Consider the following 22418-nt stretch of genomic DNA (forward strand, 5'->3'; position numbering starts at 1 on the left):
AGAAAAGGGGGATTTTTGGTTTGGTGTGGACCAAACCATCGACGGTTTGGTGGGGGTGCAGAAAAACCATCGATGGTTTTGTTATTACCGCAGCCAGGTTACAGGTGAAACGGTAAAAAGGGCGGGTTAAAGACCCAAACCGACGACGGTTTTGTGAGGGGTGCAAAAAACCGTTGACAGTTTTGTCTGCAGTGCTGATTTAAAGGGGGCTGCAAGCTTCATTTGTTTTAAACAAACAAAAATCTCTCTTTTTCTCTCTCTCGGAACCCTACGACACCCTCTCCCTTCTCTCTACAATTTCGCTCCGATTATAGCCCGAATTGACGATCACAAACTACCACGAGATCCTAAGAGCGATCCATAGCGGTTTAAACAGAGCAGATTTTCAATTTAGGCATTCCAGGCACCACTCCAAAGTCGAGGTAAGGATGCTAAATGTTGGTATTTAATTGATTTAATGGAGTGTTTGGGCCTGGAGATGTTTTAATGATAATAATTCTAGGGCTGATGTTATTTGAACTGGGGAATGTGATTTCAGGGTTTTGGAGTTTCGAACGCTGCAGGCGTGAATTTAGGAAGTTTGGCAAACCTCTCAATAATCAAGTAAGGGAAATATGTTATGCCCGCTATTTTAGAAATTTTTACCAGTAAAAAATAATATATATATATATATATATAGTTATGTGCTTTCAGAATATGATTTTTGGGTAATTTAGAAGTATGACATTGTGGGTATGAAATTATGTATTTTTAGAAAAATTCAAAAATCTGGATTTCAGGAAAAATTCTACAGATTAGATATATTTCTTATATAGCGAAAAATACAGATTATAGAATATGAGTTATATTTAATTGTGTGACATGAGAAATATCAATTTAGTACAGAGTTTTACACAGCTTTTATAGTACCATGATATTACAGTTTTTATAGAACCATGATTATACAGTTTTTACAGAACCATGATTATACAATTTTACAGAACCATGATTATTCAAATATTACAGAACCATGAAATACAAATATTACAGAATCATGGTATTACAGATATTATAGAATCATGATATTTCACCTTATACAGAATCATGGTTATTTTAATTATACAGAATCATGGTAAAACAGTAATATATAGACATAGTATTATATAGTATCAGATCCCTAATGGACCAGAACAGATTACAGAACACGGTACCGTAACTAATACAGTATAGACAGTGCAACCACACATCTCAGATAGAGTTTGGAATGACAGTCGATTGTGCCTTAGAGGAGAGACGAAGAGCTCCCTGGCAGTCAGGACCAGGTTGAGCAAGCCAATCGTACTACAGAGGTTTACAATTTGACTTAACCTGGTAGGCCAGTCAGAGTTAAGTCCAGCCCACGGGCCGCACAACCCGAATCATGCAGGGTTAATTCATGATATACAGTTATCCATCCAGGGAAATTTGTACAGTTACATATGTATGTAGATTTACAGAAAACAGAAACTATAAATATTATAGCTAAAAGTATGATTAAATAGAAAATTTAGGAACACTTGTATTTTAAGTGACAAAGGTGCGAGTTATGATATGTCTTACACTAAAATGTTATCTCACTTACAACTTGATTAGTAAATGTATTATTCATGTAAACTCATTCGCCACACACTGGTAATAACATATTTCATCTTACTGAGAAGTGTCTCACCCTAGAAATTTAAACATTTCAGGAAACCCAGACCAACATGCAGAGCAAGCTCTGAGATAGAGGGGACTTTACTGCCCTAGCTGCAGGGTAAGTGATATATCAGGAGATGTATTTTGAGTAGTCCCTAGGAGTTCTTGTGGATATTTTTTTTTGGAGATGTATATGTATATTTTGGGAAATGCTGAAACTCTGGTATTGTAAATAAGGTTAAAGTATTTTTTATGTTTTCCGCTGCATAGATGGTATGTTTAATAAACAGGTATCCTCGGTACCACTTTGGGCCCGAGACGTTATAGTGAATAGTATTATGGGTATTAGAGTAATGTTATAATGTTGCAGAATATATATATATATATATATATATATATATATAAAAATGGTAGTAATTTGGGGGTCGTTACACCTTCCCTGAGATTTCAAGAATTTCAAGGACCTCCCCTGAGGTTTGTCAAAAAAACACTTTGTCAAAAAAACACAAACCTGCCCTTATATTTTGCAAAAGACAAGTCAGTCTTTTGAGGAGGGTTTGTGTCTTTTTAGCAAACTTCAGAGGAGGTCTCTAGAATTTTTGAAACCTCAGGGGAGGACCTTGTCATTTTGTCAAACCTTAGGGGAACTGAATGTCTTTTGCCCTAATGGTTATTTTGATCATTTAGCATTATTAATATATGCTAGTGTTATGTTGGTAAGTGTGAATTTGTAAGGGTACTACGGTCATTGGTATTTACTTGAGATATAAATAGGAGAGACCTATTTTTGTATTTAAATCTTCTATTTTATCCAATTCTTCAACATGAGCTTCAAGGCCAAGGATGGAAATGTTTGGCAGTACTGTTTTTACCATTTTTCTTATTTTTGTAGCATTTTATAATAGAATTTTTTAAGCTAATAAACTAGTAGGCTACCAATTATGATAAATCTCTTGTCGTGCATTCCCTTGCACTATGACATGCCAAAAAAAGATTGGAGTGGGAAAAATATTCCCTACAGACACTTGAAAGTGCTTAATTATAAAGCCTTTGTGCACATTCCTAAGGATGAAAGGTCAAAACTTGATGCAAAAAGGGAGCTATGTATCTTTTGGGATATTAATATGACAATTTTGGGAATAAGCTGATCAAAAGCAAGGATGTTGGTTGAACACAAATAGTGATGACTTGGTTGATTTGGATCCATTTCCTCCTATGAGTTTAAAATAAGTTGGAAATGATGCACATTATGATGAGTATGATCCGAGTGATCTAGTTAGTGATTACTGATTAGGTAATTGAAATCCAATTATAGAACACAAAGTGCTATCAATTTCATCTAATATCTATTGAAGCAATCATAGAGATTGAACCCTCTAGTAGGTATTCCCCATAGGAATAATATTGCTCAAGGGAGAACCAAAACCAGAGTGCTATTAGGAGGCTAGTACAAAAGCACGAAGAAGATAAATTGAAGGCTACGCAAGAAGAGTTGAAATTCCTACATGAAAATCATACATTTAGGCTAGTAAAGTTGCCTAAGGGCAAGAGACCTATAAAGAATAAATGGGTATAAATATTGAAGTCCAAACAAAATGGTTCACAACCCTTGTATAAAGCAAGATTTTCCATGAAAGGCTGCCGTGAGAAACAGGAAATTGACTTTAATGACATTTTTCTCCAATTGTGACCATAACATCTATAAGAGTGGTGTGCAGCCAATATGGATATTGAGATAAAGCAAATAGATGTGAAGACTACTTTTTTCCATGGTGACTTGAAAGAAGAGATCTACATGGAACAGCCAAAGGGTTTTTAAGTGAAAGGAATGGAAAATCCCGATTGCAGGATAAAAGAGAGTTTTATAGCTTGAAGCAAGCACAAAGGAAATGGTAGATGATATGTTAATTGTTTTTGCCATGATACATCTAAGATTAACAGGTTGAAGAAAGATTTGAGCAAGTCTTTTGCCATGCAAGAATTAGGGCTAGCTAAGAAAATCCTTGGCACAATCACCTACGACAAGAAAACCAAGAAGCTGTGGTATCAGAAGAAAAGTACATTAAGAAAATTCTTGAAATATTCAACATGGATAGGACTAAGGCAGTTAGCTCTCTTTTTGTTAATCCAATCAAATTGAGTCCCAAGCAGCATCCTTCCACCAAGAAAAAGAAATATATGAGAAGAGTTTCATATTCTCATATACAATGGTTTGCACAAGGCTAGATGTAGCTTATGTAATTGATATTGCTAGTAGAGAGCATTGGAAATGCTATAAAATGGAATCTCAAGTATCTTAGAGATGCCTCCACATTATTTGTTTGCTTTGGGAACTAGAAAACCTGTATTGTTTCGTTATATAAATGCAAACATGGATGGATATATTGATACTAGAAAGTCAACTTCAGGATACTCGATTACTTTCATAGAGAAGCTACAACTTGGTAGTCAAAGTAATAAAAATGTGTTGCTCTTTCTACTATTGAGGCAGAGTTTATTGCAACTACTAAAAAGCTTGCAATGAAGTGTTGTGGGTAAAAAGATTTGTTGACTTTTTGAGTCCTATCTCGTTTTTGATAATGACAAATACAAGGTATTTAATGTTTGTCGAGTTTGTGTGCAGGATCAATTAGCAAAATCATATGGCGGCGTATGGTGACTTGAAGAAAATGAAGACCCAACATGTTTATTTCTTGTAATTTATATTTCATGCTGGGTCTGTAATATTATTAATTCCAAAGGTCTATAATAATTGATGCATATCATGCATGTAAAGACTATAAGCTCAAGACCATAGACGGACCTTAGGGATCACCCTTCGGTCGACCAACGCTAGGTTTTTTAGGTTAAGTTAAAATGCCTAGACCTTAGGAAAGACCCTAAGACCTTGCACATATACTTAGAATAAGTCCCCACTTTCAAATATACAATTAGGGGAACATATACTACTTAGGTCCTAAAATAGTAAGGTTTAGGGTGACCGAACCTTGGCGTTGAAAACGCCTCGGTCGACCGAACGTAGGAAGTCAAAGTATTGACTTGACTTCGGGCGACCAAACTTGTGCATTGAAAACGCCTCAGTCAACCGAGGCGAAAATTCAAAATGTTGACTATGGCTCGGGCGACCGAACTTTTTTGAACTAAACGTCCACGGGCGACCGAACACGAGACCTAACTTTTTCCAACAACTCGAGCACCCAAACTTCACGTTCAAAATACCCTCAAGCGACCTAACATGCAACTTCAGCAAACCAAACTTGAGGACGGGCGACCAAACCTCAGACAGTTTGAAAAATCGCCTTGTTCAGCCACCCGAACCATTTTTCAGGTGCCCGAAGTTCAAAATTGCCTTTTTCTCATGTGTTTATTCGGGTGACCGAACCTATGGCTTAGTCGACCGAAACTCTCGGGTTGGCCTAATTTTTACCAAGGTTAATTGGGGTTAAACATGATTAATTTTTTAAAACTCAATTAAAACAATTCTAATAATTCCCTTGGTGTCCCCAACAGTTATAATTTTGGTCATGTCTATATATATGGGTTCATTTGCACAACTAAAAGGTGATTAATGATTGGATTAGCCAAAAATCCTTCGAATATTTTGAGAGCTTATTTTTCCAATACACATCCTATACACTCACCCATTGTTATTCCCTTGTTAAATCAAATTTGGTGAGAGTGTCCTTGAGTGATTCCATATTGTTCTCACTTGCTCAAACTCATTAGTTTAATTACTTGTAGATTTTTTGATTGAGAGTTTTGGCCAAAGTTTTTCCCCCCGGTTTAATTAATAAACTCATTGAGTGGGAAAACTTTTAGCTAGTGAGTCTTTGCACCATTATTGCAAGACTCATTAAGCTTGTCTTGCATTGCGTTCTTGCAAAAACTTTTGACAAGCTTTTACTACAAATATCTCTTGTGCTAGATTGTTGAGAAAATTATTTTATGAGATATTTTTTATTACACTTGTTGGAGATCTTTGAAACCATACTTGTGATTGATATACTTTGGTTTATTGTTTCAAAGATTGTTTAAAAATACACTCTTACACTTGATTGCCTATTGACATTAGATTGAGTGTGACTACACTTCATTGGCACTGAGCTTATAGTTTATATCTGTGTGTTGTGTATTGATTGATATCGGTACATATTTGCTTATTGGAGAAGCATTTAAATTATACACAAATTTGTATTTCATTGTTGTATTCTAGGCATGGCCTGAGGGGGTTTGATCTAGCCCGGAATGATCAGTTGTTAGGGCCTTCTCCGCCCCGTAAGGAGAGTTTGTAAAGGTTGAGGTCAGTCTTGGGAATTTGACCTAGTTGTAATTGTAAACAGTGCCTCTCCACCTGTTAAGTGAGCAATAGTGGTAATCATCGAGCTTGCGAGCTGAGGCGGGGACGTAGGCAGTATTAGCCGAACCCCGATAACATTTCTTGTGCCTACTTTTAATTTCCGCACATTAAATTTCAACACTTGAATGTTTGCGTTTAATTGTTTAAATATTTGATTGGAATTGCATAGAAAGACCCTAAGTTTTGAAAAACTGCTAACATCTGTTTTAACCTAGGAATAAGTTTAAAATTCCAATTCACCCCTCTCTTGGGAATGCACTAAAGTCAAGTTTTAGCAAGAGATGTATGCATTGCATTGCAATAGTTAGAATGCGATTCATCTAAAAAATAAGAACAATGGCTCAAACATGACAAAATCTTTATCACGGGAGAAACTTGCAAGACTGCTAATACGGTGAATTCCTCCACATAGTGGGGTAGATTTGCTGGGTTTTCCTGCTATGTGGTGTGCTGATGGTTGTCTTAGTCATTTAGCATTGTTAGTGTGTGAGTGTTATGTTAACAAGTGAGAGTTAGTAAGGGTATTATGGTCACTGGTATGCACTTTGACATTTATTATAAATAGAGGGAAGCTATTATTGTGATTAGGTCTTCCATTTTACCCAATTATTTCAACATGGTATCAAAGCTAGTTACTAGGAGGTCCTGGGTTCTATAGTCTTGTTGCCCGCGTTTATTTTTTGATGTTTAAAAAAATTGTTGTATTCTTTATCATGGTTGTTATCTATCATGTGTTTCTCTCCACGTGTTGTCAAGCTACATGCGCGAGGGAGTGCTAAAGCTTGATATATATTGTTGGCCCACAACCTAATAGCTTAAGCTTTTAGGTAAAATGGTATTCTAACGAGTTTATTTCCTCTTTTGCAGGCTGTGTGGAGGATATTGCAGGGCCCAGCTTGTGAAATAGAAGGATCTAGGCAAGGGGTCGCAGGCCCACCCCTTAGTTCTCTTGTGAATGTACATTTTTTTAGTATTGGGTCGTGTTTATGGCTATATGGGGCCATACTTTTTTATTTTATTTTATTTTATTTTTACATTGTTCAATTTGATAGTAGGGCCATAGCCCCTAAATCATACCAAGAGAAAAATATAGAAGAAGCTAATCAAGGGGATTAAAGTCAAATAGAGTAGGGTGTCTACAATCTACTTCTTTACACATTATTAAACTTCAAAAACATGCAATGAGGGGCAACCGTAGACACCCTTCTTTATCCAGCCCCAATCCCCCGTTTATTTTATTTTATTCTCGGTGTTGTTTATGGGCTATGCCTTGTTATAAAAAAATTATATAATCAAAATGAAAAAATATGGTCCTAAAAGTACAGTCCATAAATACAGCTCAATATTAAAATATATATACATTTAAAAGAAATTTCAGGGGTAGATGCAGGGCCCATTGCCCAGATCCTTCTGTTCCACAATTCGAGCCACGCAATATCATCCACTCAAGGTATTTACTATCAATTCAGGAGCAAAATGTGGGAGGTCAATGCAGCATTCTTTGTCTACTATGTGTAAATAGGCATGCGTGAGTGTGTAGAGGGAGAGGGGAGAAAAAAAAAATTTAGAGAAACAAACATGCAGAAGGAAAGAGAGAAAGGAGAGCGTCATATGAGTGCACCAAAAAGAAAAACATAGAGCGAAATTGGATGCAATAGTTGCACTTTGTGAAATACTGTGTGAGGGAATGAGTGGAGCTCTAGGAGGAGGAGGCCATACAACATGCATTGGATCATTAGCAATGCAGGAACCTAAGGTTTTTGTCATGCATGTAACGACCCAAAGAATAATGTTATTTAAATAATAAAGAGAAAGGGAAATGGGAACAAGAACAGAAGGAGGCAGCAGACATTGCATTTTGGATATAATAACCCAAGGAATTTTCTCATGGTCTCATCGATGAACACAAGGGATTCGTCGACGAGGGTACAAGAGGGACTCGTCGACAAGGGCATGTTTCGTCGACGAGAAGATATCGAGAAAATGTTTTGGGCGACTCTGAATTTCGTCGACGAAAGGGAGAATTCGTCGACGAATTTCTTCTTAGACTCGTCGACGAGATGACGTGGCTCGTAGACGAAGGTCGCAATATAAATAGCCCTAAACTCAGTTTAATCGCAAAAAATCGACGGAAAACCTTATCTCTCCCTCTCCTACGTTTCTTCTTCCAACTTTCTTCGATTTCGGCCCCATCAGTCGTCGGATCGACGATCTGAGACCACCACGACGCTCCTGGCGAAGTTCTCTTTAAGTCTGCTGAGACAGATCATTGGTGGGATCGAGTCGAATTTCTCCCCAAAATCAGGGTAAGGCCTTTTATTCAATTTTTGGCCTTTTGGTAGTTGTAAGAAATGACGAAGACAAAGAAATAATGATATTTTGTTCTAAAAAATGTTGTTTTCAGGGTATTGAGTAGAAAGCCCTGCGGGTATTGGACCAATGTACCATAGGGGCTTTCCAGTAGTCAAGTAAGGGGAACATGCTATGCTAGGAAACTTTATTATGATTTCAGTACAAAATATAGGTTGTTATCAAATTATTATTCAAATTATATATATATATATATATTTATAGTTTCCAGAACTTGATAATATTAATATTTATTTGTGTGGCTTGAGTTGATAACAGAACAGTACTATATTTATAGAATTTGTGAATACCATATTTATAGTTATTAATAGAAATACCATGTTATTTGCATGTTATAGAATGATAAATTTTTCAGTGTACAGTATACTCAGAAATATGTATTTTCAGTAATCTCAGAATAACATGTTTAGCGATACCATAACGCCCTGATATACAAATATTTAGACGGCAGTTCAATTATACTGAAATTAGATTTTCAATCAGTTATTTAGAATTTCAGATAAATTTTATGGGGTTATGGATGTTTTAGAAACCACAGTAAAAACAATATATTACAGATATCAGTTACCTATATAGTATTAGACTCTGATGGATCAGACAACAGAGCACGGTACCGTAACTATTCAGTTCAGAATGCAACCACTTTACTCAGACAGTAAGTGGTATGAGGTCGATCGTGCCCACGTCGGGACAAGCTCTCCATCATATATGGATTGAGGGGGCCGATCAGACTGTCGGAGTTCAGTTGACTTACCCTGGTCGGCCAGCCAGGATAGGTCCCGCCTTCGGGCCGCACAACCCTGTCATGAGGGGTTAAATCATGACATACAGTCATCCAGGGAAATTTCTCAGATATTTTGAGTACTATCAGACTTTCAGAAATAGTAGTGTTAATATGAAAAGTAATTTCATACAGATTGGCATGTTCAGTTATGTAGTTAATGGTTTTATTATACGTTATGTAATATAAGCATTTTTAGATTCAATTATTCATATTACTCTTAAATCAGATTATTTTTACCAAACTATAGCTCAATAGCCACACCCTAGTAATAGCATGTTTCGTCTTACTGAGCGTTGGCTCATCCCAATGTTGAATTGTTTTTCAGGTGAACCAGCTAGGCGAACGGAGCAAGCTTGCGTGTAGAGGGGCTGTTGTACTGCCCTTTTTGAGAGTGAGTATTTTTGGGTGGCATGTTTTGTAAACCCTTGGAATTAGTAAGGGTAGTTTCGAGAGAACAATGATGTTTGTATATTATGGGATGATTTGACACTCTGGTATTGTATTATGTGTGGTTTTATTTTATATGATTGGTCTTCCACTGTTTAGGTTAAGGATTGACTTTTTAAAACTAGGGGAAAAAAATTTATTTTATTAGCAGGTCGTTTCAATGCATGTGCAACCAAGACACTACTTGGGGGGATCAAAACATCATTGGCTACTATATTAATTTTTTTACATATTATACACACAAAAACATTATTGTACAGGTGTTTTGTCTCTACCAAGTTTCCACTTATCTGTTCTTTAATTTTGTGTATAAGTGTGCTGTTTTGAAAGTCAAAATCCTTACTTGGGATCCTCTTAAGTTCGGCATGCTTATTCAAGGGTAGTCCAAGAGAAATTGGGTTCCAAATCTTCTTTTTAGTGTTTAAAATAAAGAAGGGGGTAGGGTGTTAGTTCATTTTGAAACCAGTGTCAACTTCAAGCAATTGGCATACTTGAGCTTGGTTGTGCTTTTCATACCCTAGTCAACAAGATAATTTTATGTCTTCGAGTTGACCCAATTTTAGAATTTTGAGCTTGGGTCAACCCAATCAATTACAAGCATCCAGGTCAACCCGAATTGAATATTCGGGTCCAAGTTGCCCCAACCCAATTAATGTACCTAGACCATGAAGTTGACCCAAGATCCAAACCCAAATTTAAGCCATTGACTTGATCCATTTCAAGCATCCAAGTCAACTCGAACAAATAAGTCAAGCCAACCCAATTAATGTACCTGGACCTTGATGTTGACCCAAACCCAGGTTCTGATCTAAACTCGAGTCTCAGACTCAAAAGGGGCCCAACTCCACCCCCCCCCCCCCCCCCCGAGGGGTAAAAAATGGAGATGCATTTGATTTGAACTAACCCCCTATTGTTGTGCGTTTGGATCCTAGGTGACCGGTTAAACTGCACTTCCATTGCGTGCCTTTTACTAGACTACCACTCAGAACTTTAAAAAATAATAAGACCCTTCCCCTTTCATGCCATCTCTGTTTGGGAGCACTTTTGCTTATTGTTTATTTATGTATTTTTAAAGTTAGAATTGATATAACCTGAACAAGACCCTAGCATTAAACTCCGCATTAACTTATATAAGACCAAAAGAAATCAAGGGAATAAAAAGGAGGTAACATCTATTAATTCAAGCAAGGTGTTAGCACACAATCTTTACTGCCTAGTAACATATCCATAGCCAAAGTGTAACTCTTGCAATCTAAACAAATATCCATTAGTAGGGAAATCAATAGGAAGGTACCCCAAATGCCTATAAAAAGGACCCTCTAAGGAAGGTAAGGTATCTCATCTCATTCTCTCTCACTTCTTTATTGTTGCGATCATATAATCCTTTCAAATTCCCTGACATAGACATCGGAGTGATCCCCCGGAGTACACCTCAGGTCCTCTAAGTCGTTTTTTTCTCATTGTTAGCCGGTAATCATTGTCATGATTGATCCAAATTCTCTTATACAAATTTGGCTGCATAGTTGGCGCCATTTGTGGGAAACTTGGAAGGATTTATTTCTAAAACTGTTGCTTCACGTAATTCTGAATTTGAACCTGTTGCTGCAAATCAATGCCCCATTGCCGATTCACTCCCCACCACTATACAATTCGCTACAAATTGTGCCTTTAGACCAATATCTAGCCTTCCAAAAGGGTGGAAGACATGTTTTAGCATGATCTTACAACAACAAAAAAATCTTGCAGAACATGGCCCAAGGGTTTGTTCAAGTAGAAATGACACCTAAGGGTAAGGTAGTGGGTACCACATGAAGTAATCTTGAAAAATTTAGATCCGACGAAAAAAGTAGGAGTCAATAGTGTGAGTATTAACGAGCAACAGTCCTAGGAATTTGAAGAAAAACTCAAAAAAATTGATCAATTGGAAAAGCTAGTAAAAGAAGTTCACAGCCTACCCTAAATAAAGGAGACCTCACCTAGATCTTCTGATCTCCCCTTTACCAAGGAAATAATGGAGATCCCTCTACCTAATAAATTCAAGATGCCCAAAATATAAGGGTATGATGGGTCATCAGAACCTCTAGACCACTGAATCATGTAAACCAAAACCTTCAGTGGCTGTAGCAAAAGCCAAGGGAGTACTTCCTCTTGATCAGGAGGGCATCCTGCACTTGAGATGATTCCCCGTGAGTTGTTTTCTTCTTGGACGAACCGCCTATCATCTTCTTTTTCTTAGCAATCATTTGCTCAAACTCAGCCCAATCTATTCCTGCAAAAAAAGGGGTTCAGAAAAATAATATAAATATATATGTAAAAAATAAAATAAAAGACAAGGAGGGACAAAGCTCAATCTACAAAAGACAAGGTTTTGCTCCCTCATTAACAGAGTAGAAGGACTGATTCCTTGACGGGGTCTGGTCAGCAAAAGATTGGCACATTTGATGAACATTACTCCTAAGGCAACAAATAAGTGAGTTCTACTCGCCAAAATATGGTCCTCTTGATGAGCACTGCTCATGAGGCTTAGAAATGCCCATCTAATGAGTACTGCCCACAAGGCAACAAGAGACAGGTACTGTTTAGCAAAGTATCAGCCCATCTGATGAGCAACACTCATGAAGTCCAAAAATATCCATCTAATGAGCATCGCTCATAAGGCAACAAGAGATGGGCACTGCTCAACAATCTAATGAGCACTGTTTATAAGACCCAAAAATGTCCATCTAATGAGCACTCCTCAGTAGGTAACAAAATATGGGCATTGCACGACAAAGTATTAGCCCATCTAATGAGCACCGCTCATGAGACCCAAAAATGTCCATCTAATGAGCACCGCTCATGAAGCAACAAGAGATGAGAGCTCTGCTCGGCAAAAAATTGGCCAATCTGGTGAGCACTACTCATAAGTCTCAATAAATGCCCATCTAATGATGCTCATGAGGTAACAAGAGACGGGCACTACTTGTCAAAGTATTGACCCATCTGATGAGCATTACTTAAGAGGCAACAAGAGACAAGTTCTGCTCAACAAAAAATTGGTCTATCTAGTGAGCATTGCTCATAAAGCCCACAAAAGCCTCTTATCTCAAATAAATATGAGGAGCACCACTTATCAGGTCCTCAAAACACCCACTTGATGAGCCCTACAAGAAGAGGCTCATCTGCTTAGCTAAAGGAGCTACTCAGCAAAAAGACAAAGATACTCGGCCAAAAGGCTCACACTTGCTCAACCGAAAAATTGCGTACCCAACGATGGGCTCAGCCTTAGCTAATGAAACCTTCAGCCCAAGGATGAGCAAATGTATACGACTTAATCTGAATCTTGTGATGATAAAAGAATTTATTATAAATTCAATATACTCTCGAGCCAAAAAGGTAACTCTAAGACTCGAGAGTAAGGGGGGCAACTGATATAACCTTTAAAAATAAAAAAAAACCCAACATTAAACTCGGCATTAACTTATGTAATACTAGAGAAGGAAAAGACATCAAGGATCAATAGAAAGGAGGTAACATCCATTAATTAATGCAAGGGGATAGCACACTAATCTTTACTTCCTAGTAACATATCCATAGCCAAAACGTAACCCCTGCTATCCAAATAAATATCAATTAATAGAGAAATCAACAAGTAGGAATCTCGAATGCCTATAAAAAGTACCCCCTAAGAAAGGTGGCATTTCATCTCATTATCACTCACTCCTTTACCATTGCGATCATATAATCCTTCCAAATTCCCTAACGTAAGCATCGGAGTGATCCCCCAAAATACACCTCAGGTCCTCCAAGTCGTTTTTCTCTCATTCTTGGCCGGAGATCAAAGTCGTGATTGATCCAAATTCTCTTGAACAAATTTTGGCTACAACAAGAATCATTTCTATTTTTTTTGTTTGTTTGTTTTTTTTAAGTAGAAATAGTATGGAAAATAATAAAAAAGAGAGTGGAAAAGAATAGAAAAATGAAGAAAAAAATTGAAAACAAAAAATGAAAGAGTGGTTTTTTTTTTTTTTTTTTTTTAATGTAGCGTTTCCTAAATGTTAGGTCTTGAACCATTTAGGTTCGGTCTTTAAATTAAAGCTTCCATGTAATTCTTAAGGGGACATTTTGGTTAGTAGATAAAAAATATTCCTTGGAATGAAATTCCTAAGAATCTCATTATGAAATGGGATGTCTACTTGTCACGAGCCAAACACTTCACACCTTGTGAAGGACTAGACAGCACTAATTGTAGCATTCTTGCTTAACTAGTCATCTTAGAGCATACCACACTTTCACCATATGAACAGATTCTCAACCATCAAATACAAAGTTAAGCAAAAGCAGTAAACAAGCATGAAAGTAGACAAGAATCACATGGCAAACTTTAAAGCAATACAATTCATTATTAACACCTCCATAGACAACATGCATTTAGCTAGGGAGGCAAGTAGGCCAAACACATTTATAATAACAAGTGAGTTTCGTAATGATTGATGAACACTCACCCTCCTCTAAAGAGCTTTCTCCATTATTCTAGTTCTGATACTAGGAAACATCAAACTAACCAATGAGTCATACTCCCATTTTACATTAAGGAATTTTCTTACTCAAAGGATAAAACCAATACTACTATTTTTTTTATAATAAAAGAAAGTGTATTAGATTGAGAAAGAGAAGTTACAATGAAAGGGGACAAGAAATCTACCTCAAAAAAAATAAAACAGAAAATACAAAAAAGAAATAAAAAATAAAAATAAAGATAAAACAATAAAGAAAAGAGCAATTAAGCAAGAAAATCCCCTGTTCAATCCATTTCCATCATAATTCACCAAGCACTTAAGATTTGCTAGCTCCCTTCGACCCTTCTTCACTTTGTACTTACACCCAGTGAAACACACTTCCATTCTTCCAGCATCACCCCCATTCAATCCCTTTCCATCGTAATTCACCAAGCACTTAAGATTTGCTAGCTCCCTTCGACCCTTCTTCACTTTGTACTTACACCCAATGAAACGCACTTCCATTCCTCCAGCATCACACATTTTTAAATCAAGTTTATCCAATATCTCTTGGGCTTCTAAATCCCTCCAAGGAATCATAGCCATTGGTGTAGGTAAAATTCCATCATTGCACTGCAATTTATTCCCCAATTCATTATTTTCAGAATTAGAAGCCCCCTCCAATCTTTCTAGCGGGGTTGGATGAACATATGAAAGGTCCCCTAGATCATCACAAGAATCAGAAACATAACCATATTATTCTCGAATCTCATCCAACAACAAACCCCCCATCACACTCAAACTCACTAAATTCATCACTATCATTATCAAAAAGGTCTCCCCATTTCTTAACCTCCTTTCCTGTGCGAACTCCTATACTTCCTATTCCTTCCTTTTATCTAGTGCATCTTCCATGATACTCAACTCCCTTGCAAAATCTCTCATTATACTCTTTGGCCTCATCGAACCAGATTACTCTCTCGTCTCATATAATTTTTAGCCTTAGTAGCTACATAATTATGTTTAATGTGTTTTGATGATATTAACCCTATTTGTTGTTCCAAGTTTATCTTATCTTTGATGATCATGTTTAGTAAAGATACAAGTGACAAATACATGAAGTACTAGATCAAAGGCAAAGATCGGACCGAGTAGACGTTCGAGTAGGAAAGATCAATAGCACACTCACTCGGAAGAACTCAAGCACATCCAAGGAAGCTAATGTAAAATTATATGTAATGGGGAGTGTTTGAGGTAGGAACTATTGTAACTCTTGCAACTCTATTTCATGCATGATTTCTGAGCAAGAGTTGAGCAAATGCATGTGCATACTAGGACACAAGAATATATAGGATTTCACTAGTCACAAACTCCAACACTCATGGTTTTCAAAGATAAAACAAATGAGTTTGACAAAATATCCTATACTCAAATATGTTTTCAAATGGGACAAGTGTTAAGTGGTATTTGTGTTATAATCTTTTATATACTTGGTCCCGGTTGAGTCAAAATAAGTCTTATGTCTTAAAGACTCAAGAAAATCTAGTATAACTTTTATGTAGGACATACTAGTATATAAGATATCAAAATGAGCTTTCAAATGCATTTTCACAAACAAGATATCTTATATTCAAATGGAAATCCATAAGGACAAGTACTAATTGTCATTAGACTTAATATCTTTCATGTACAATTGTCCTAGAATGGTTTAATTCGATAAAAAGCATACAAGTATGAAAAACAGGGCAATTAGTCGACGAGTTACCCCAATTCATCGACGAGTTACCCCAATTCGTAGACGATTCACTTGGGCTGAAAAATCCATTTAGCTACTAGTTTAATTCGTCAACAAGTAGGGTCAATTAGTCGACTAATTGCCCTATTTTTCATACTTGTATGCTTTTTATCAAATTAAACCATTCTAGGACAATTGTACATGAAAGATATTAAGTCTATGACAATTAGTACCTTTCCTTATGGATTTCCATTTGTATATAAGATATCTTGTTTGTGAAAATGCATTTGAAAGCTCATTTTGATATCTTATATACTAGTATGTCCTAATATAAAAGTTATACTAGATTTTCTTGAGCCTTTAGGACATAAAACTTGTTTTTTGACTCAACCGGGACCAAGTATATAAAAGATTATAACACACACACCACTTAACACTTGTCCCATTTGAAAACATATTTGAGTATACTGTATAGGATATTTTGTCAAACTCTTTGTTTTATATTTGAAAATATGAGCGTTAAGTTTGTGAGTAGTGAAATCCTATATACTCTTGTGTCCTAGTATGCACATGGATTTACTCAACTCTTGCTCAGAAATCATGCGTGAAACAGAACTGCAAGAGTTACAATAGTTCCTACCTCAAACACTCCCCATTACATATAATTTTACATTAGCCTCCTTGGATGTGCTTGAGTTCTTCCAAGTGAGTATCCTATTGATCTTTCCTACTCGAACGTCTACTTGGTCTAATCTTTACCTTTGATCCAGTACTTCATGTATTTTGTCACTTGTACCTGTACTAAACATTGCCGAGATGAGAATGCTTAGATGGATGAGTGGTATAACATTGAAAGATAAATTAAGGAATGAACATTTTGTGATAAGTTAGGTGTAACTCCTATAAAAGATAAGATAAGGGAGGGATGACTTAGATGGTATGGACACTTGCAACGTAGGCCACATAGTGCACCTATGAAGAAGAGTAACTTAGTTACTGTGGGGGAGAGTAGAAGGGGTAGGAGCAGACCTAAAATGACTTGGGAGAAAATAGTGAGTAAGGATTCAATATCCTTGAATCTATCAAAAGAAATGGTCCATGATCACATAAATTGGCGGAAAAGGATTCATATAGCCGACCCCATCTAGTGGGACTAAGGCTTGGTTTTGTTGTTGTTGTACCTGTACTAAACATGATCTGCAAAGATAGGATAAACTTGGAACAACAAAAAAGTTAATATCATCAAAACACATTAAACATGATTATGTAGCCACTAAGGATAACAATCTTCCCATTTTTGATGATATCTAACCTATTATGATTTTACTTAATATTTGCATTTGAGTTTGTACTTATCATAACTTGGTATGCAAAGATTAGTTTACCTAGAACCACTAATGGGTTGTTATTATCAAAACATGACAATTAAGCTCATGTAACCACCAAGGCTAACATAATTTCTTCTTTTCTACACCCATCAGAGCAGCCTTCCAACGAGCATAAACCTTAGGTTTTTCAAAATTAAAACCTAACATTAGATTTTGTACCCAATCCATTTTCTTTTTTTCTATTTAACCTAGATATACTAGCCTCTAACCCCTCTGCGAAACCCAAATCAACCACCAATTTGATGCTTATGATATAATTGTCAATTTCTTCCCGACCTGTTCTCAAAACCATACTGAAATCATCCTGATGACACACTAAATGCTGAGCCCCTTTTTGTTTGTCTTGAAGAACTGAAAAGGGAGTTTGGAAATTGTTAACTGATTGTATATCCATCTCCCCCTTATCTGACTTCTATGAGTGACCAAGGAAATGGACCAGATCAATGATAGGATCAAGCACGGGAGGGGTTTTGACTTCCATAACCTTGTGTTTGGCTTCACAAGTTTTCATAAGAAGACCATTTTCCGACTAGAAACCTGACTAAGCATTTACAGCAAAGAAAATTTGGCATGTTCTTGAAACTTTATATAAAGATACACATGATAAGAAATGCTAATTCGTTTGTTTATGAATGTATCATGGTATGGAGGCAAAGGAGAAGAAAGAGGATAAAGTGAAAAGTCATTGCCTTATAGCTATTGAGAATAAAGAAGATGCATATGATTCCACTCTAGATGAAAAGCTCAAATATGAATGAAGGATGGGAAGCAACGGGCCTGAGAGAGCAAGGAAGCTACGACTTCGAACCTGAAAGGGAGAAGAGACTGCGAGCCTTCAACAGAGAAGAGTATCGCTAGGGCTCCAATGAAGCCCTTGCTCAAGGCAGAGATTTCAAAGCCTAAGATACCTAATGAATCGAGTGAATCGGCAACTGTAGTTTGGGAAGGAAGTTGAAGGCTGAGATATCTAACGAATCAAGACTGGAAGAAAGATTGAAGGCTAAGATGTCTAGCGAATAAAGGTTGGGAGGATGGGTCACGATTTGCAAGAGCTAAGGTTCCAACCTATAGCCCAAAACAAGCTTAGCTCATGACACTGCCCCATGGAAACATTTTTCTTTGGTTCGTGTAGACTCCTAAGAATGTACACAAGCTTCCCATGCAAATGTTTGGCTCAAGATAGGAATCAATTATTTCAAGAAAATGACCATTATACCCTTGACATGTTTGTAACTAATATATAAAGAATAATCATATTTTCAATGCAAAAACCTACTAACAATGCATACTTAATTGAATCCACATCCTAAAGCTTTCAAAAAAAAATTAAAACACTTAAATAATCAATTAACTGAAATAATTAAGTGCAATATAGTGTCTATAATAATATTATTTTATTTATTACTAATTTATTATTTTAAATATAATAACAGAGTGTGATATATTATTGGGGCATTATTGTCCAACCAATCAAAATATTGAGGGGAATTTAATCTAAAAAGTGGGATTCCCATGAAACTTACACATGGGAGAGGATAGGAATAGAATGTCCATGTTTCAAGTGAATCCATTCACTCCTAAGAATGAACATTTGGACCACATTGAATTCTCATGCTCAAACAAACGTGAGAATAAGATGTCATAGGCATCATCAATGATTTAAAAGGTGAGGCATAAACCTTAAAGGAATTGAGGCATAAGCATTTGAGATTTTTATTTTAGATAAAAATATGTAAATAAATTACCATACTTTTAAAGATAAATAAAATTACAAAAAATAAATTAAAAAATATAAATATAATTTGTAAACTACTTGTTGGCAATTCAAAAAATACTAACTTGAATTCATTTAGCTAATCATGCCAAGAGATGGCCATAACATTACAAAGTTCAAACTATTTTCAAGATCTAAAGATGCTACTCTCTATTACTTTGGAAAGGTTAAGGATCAAGAGTTCTAGAAATCAATATCAATTCATATTACAACATTCATTTCTTATAAACATGTTGTTAAAATTTTCTAGCCAAATCTAACTTGAAGTTCACACACTCAAAAAGCATAAGCCTCAACTAAAAAGGCGCAAAAGGCGTGCCTTCTGTATAAATTTGTAAGCCTCAAAGCGTAGTACGTCAGCCATTTTTGGGATATGGTATTTTATATTGAGTCTCAAGGCATTTTAAGCATGCCTCGCCTTGAGTTGAGCCACAATTGAGCCTTTTAAAACATTAGGCACCACATCCCCAAGAATCTTAAAAGATGCCACGAACCAAATGCCCCAAGAAAAATAATACAATAGAACAAAGAGCTTGAATAGTAGCTTTCTTACTTTCTTCTTCTTTTGATTGATTTTACTTCGTAGGGTTCCCTTTCGATATTGAGCTTAGTGGTAGATTATTGTACTACTAGATTAACCGATTTACTTAGAAGCTAAGAGGTTTTCTTGGAGGAGGTTTTGGTGTATCTAGTCAATTCTATCTTTACATTTTGCAAACTTAGGGACGGTATATCTAATTTCATTTTTATAGGTTGCATTGTAGGATTTTTTAGCTCTTGATTTCAATCATATGCTATTGAAAGGTGCTGTGGTCTTATTGACCATTATAAGGATTCATTTTGCTTTCCACGATCTCGTAAACCCATGCCAATGGACACCATTTACAAAAGGCAAAAATGAGGTAAATTGAACACTCAGCATTAAGGATTACTTTGTGAGCATGTTTGGATTTTACGAAATGTCTTCTTATGATATTTCTTCACTGTTTTAGAAAGATCATACAAATTAATCCAATGACCGACACCTAAAGATTGCGCACTACCACTATCTTAAGGTCCAGTGAGATGACCCTTATGTACCTAATCAAACTTTTGTGGAAGTGTGTAAGCGGATTCAATAATAAAAGGAAGGGTAATAAAAGATCTAAGGAGTAGACTATGAATTTGATTGGTGACTGTGCATGTCTAAATAGGTAACTATTTGTGGAACGGGTGCATTTGGGGCACTAGTACCTTCCCCTTGCATAACATACTCCCAAATCTACTCTAGCCCACATATCAAAAGCTTAGCATTGGTTCTCCTTAAAATGAAAGTACCTAGGAGATCTAACCACTCCTAGAACAATTAAAAGTTAGTGGCAACTCCAATCAATCATAAAAGATAAGATAGACCCATAAAATTATTTGTCACCACCTCCGTTGAGGCATGAAGCCCCAAGACCCACATCTGTTGACAGCGATACTGCACAGTTCTACAAATAGGCAAGAAAAGCTTTATTTTCTTCCAGATGATCCCTTGATCAATGTTTTCATAAGAATTAGGCCAGCATCTAACTTCTAAATTTATTAGACAGCTGGGAAAAAAAAAAACCAATACTGGATATTATTTAGCCAGGAAAAATTCATCAAGCATGGCCAGCAAAAGATAAACAGAACAGGTCTTTTAGTTAGTTCTTTCCTACTTGAGCAGTTACTATCTAATTTCTTTGCTTTATCATCTCTGCACGAAGATCTTTGCAGTATTAAATTGTTATAACATGATCGACCATTACTTGTCGTCAAGAGTATAATAATGTTCGTGAACCTGGCTTTGTATTTTGGCACAAGAGGAAGTATACCTGTAGGAAGGTGGAAAAGACATCATCTTCACTGAGTTGCAGGAACTGTACAGCCCAATCCTCCACATGTCCAAAAGCAGTTTTCTGCCTTCCAGCCTCAAGCAAAACAGAATCACGATATAAGAACCTCTGCCAGATATTCTTTACATTTGCCAACATGAATTCTATTTCTGTTTCATTAAATGCCTTCAAGAAGGAAAGAGCAATCACTGGTTAAATTTATGCTGATAAATGCCTAACGAGAGTTGCTAAATCCCAATTATATTCAAAAATGCCAGACAGCAGTAACAAATACCCGAAGAATATTAATCATGTTTGGAATTTCATCTTCAGGTATTCGAACAGCAAAAGTTTCATAGTTGAGCACATTCTCGTATGGCAGGAAAATTCCATCCTAAAAAAGAGGGATACATAAAAGAGGAAAATAATAAGATATATGACAATTCAAGTATCTTTATGATATAATAAATTTGTGACTGCAAGAGAGGTGTGAATATTGAAAACAAGTGCATGCAATACAAAAGTTACGGCTCTCCAAATATGGGACATACTACAATAAACACCAGAACATTTTACACTGTTAATAGTTCTTAGAATTAAAAGTGAGGCATTAGTTGACAGAAGAGTCATAGATACATATATCATATATCCATACTGCTACTATGGATAGTCTCAATGCTTTTGACTTTTAATATAGTACTTGCTCATTCTATGGATAGATATATGCCTTTGCAGTTCTAAGTCTTCTGACCAAGATGCAGTAAAATAAGATAAGTTTTAAATATGACACTGGGAAGAAGGGAGTTGATCCAAATTATTGCTATTTCCTTTGCTGAGTTAATGACATGAACAGTCATAATGTCAAAAAAAAAAAGCATCTTCCAGAAGATAGAGGGATGAAAGCTCAATATGTTATTAAATTCAAGGGCACACATGTAGTGACGAATGAACAAGGCTGTGTTTAAAATATCAATTTGAACAGATTACACACAATTCTTGTGCACACACCCCCCTGGTGTTTTTGCTGCCCTTGACCCAATTGAGGGACCATGCTGCAGTCAATCCACCCCAGGATTACGTCCTCACCCACTCCATGCATTCATGCTTGCCATATATCATCAAATATGAAGCACTATCACATCCATATAATGCTTCAACTTAGAGGTTTATTTTTTATTAAATTGTTAGTACTTCGATGAAACAACCACTGTTAAATTATGAATCTAATATTGGCACAAATGACCAGCAGTCTGCTTGAAGAAAAATGGGTCTTACAAAGGGTTATCGACAGATTTTTCATCCATTGCTCTAATCAAGATGAATTCCAGAAAGAATTAAGGAACCAGCAAATAAATTTTGTTTAGGCCTGATATATATTGTTGGCCACAACCTAACAGCTTAAGCTTTTAGGTAAAATGGTATTTTAACATGGTATCACAGCTGCTTGCCTAGAGGTCTTGGGTTCTAGTCTTGTTGCTCGCGTTTATTATTTGCTTGTTAAGAATTTATCTTATTCCCTATAACAGGTGGTGTTGATCGTTTGTTTCTCTCCACGTGCTGTCGGGCACATGTGGGGGAGTTTTAAGACCTG

General features: G+C 36.3%; 1 protein-coding gene across 4 annotated transcripts in view; it reads right to left on the minus strand.

The window, feature by feature from the left end:
* LOC131167642 (uncharacterized) overlaps positions 1-22418 on the minus strand; it is a 36206-nt gene that overhangs the window by 8183 nt on the left and 5605 nt on the right. For 3 of the 4 annotated variants that reach the window (XR_009140125.1, XM_058126436.1, XM_058126437.1), the window contains exons 13-14: positions 21123-21221; positions 20828-21013 (exon numbers count right to left, since the gene is read on the minus strand). Coding sequence is in view for 3 of the 4 variants with exons in the window: in XM_058126436.1 (XP_057982419.1) it covers positions 20828-21013; positions 21123-21221 (285 nt within the window). In the remaining variant the exon portion in view is untranslated. The remainder of the gene's footprint in view (positions 1-20827; positions 21014-21122; positions 21222-22418) is intronic. The other variant, XM_058126438.1, reaches the window with a different exon arrangement.

The sequence above is a fragment of the Malania oleifera genome, chromosome 11, assembly GCF_029873635.1.
Source record: "Malania oleifera isolate guangnan ecotype guangnan chromosome 11, ASM2987363v1, whole genome shotgun sequence".
In the NCBI taxonomy this organism is placed as follows: Eukaryota; Viridiplantae; Streptophyta; class Magnoliopsida; order Santalales; family Ximeniaceae; genus Malania; species Malania oleifera.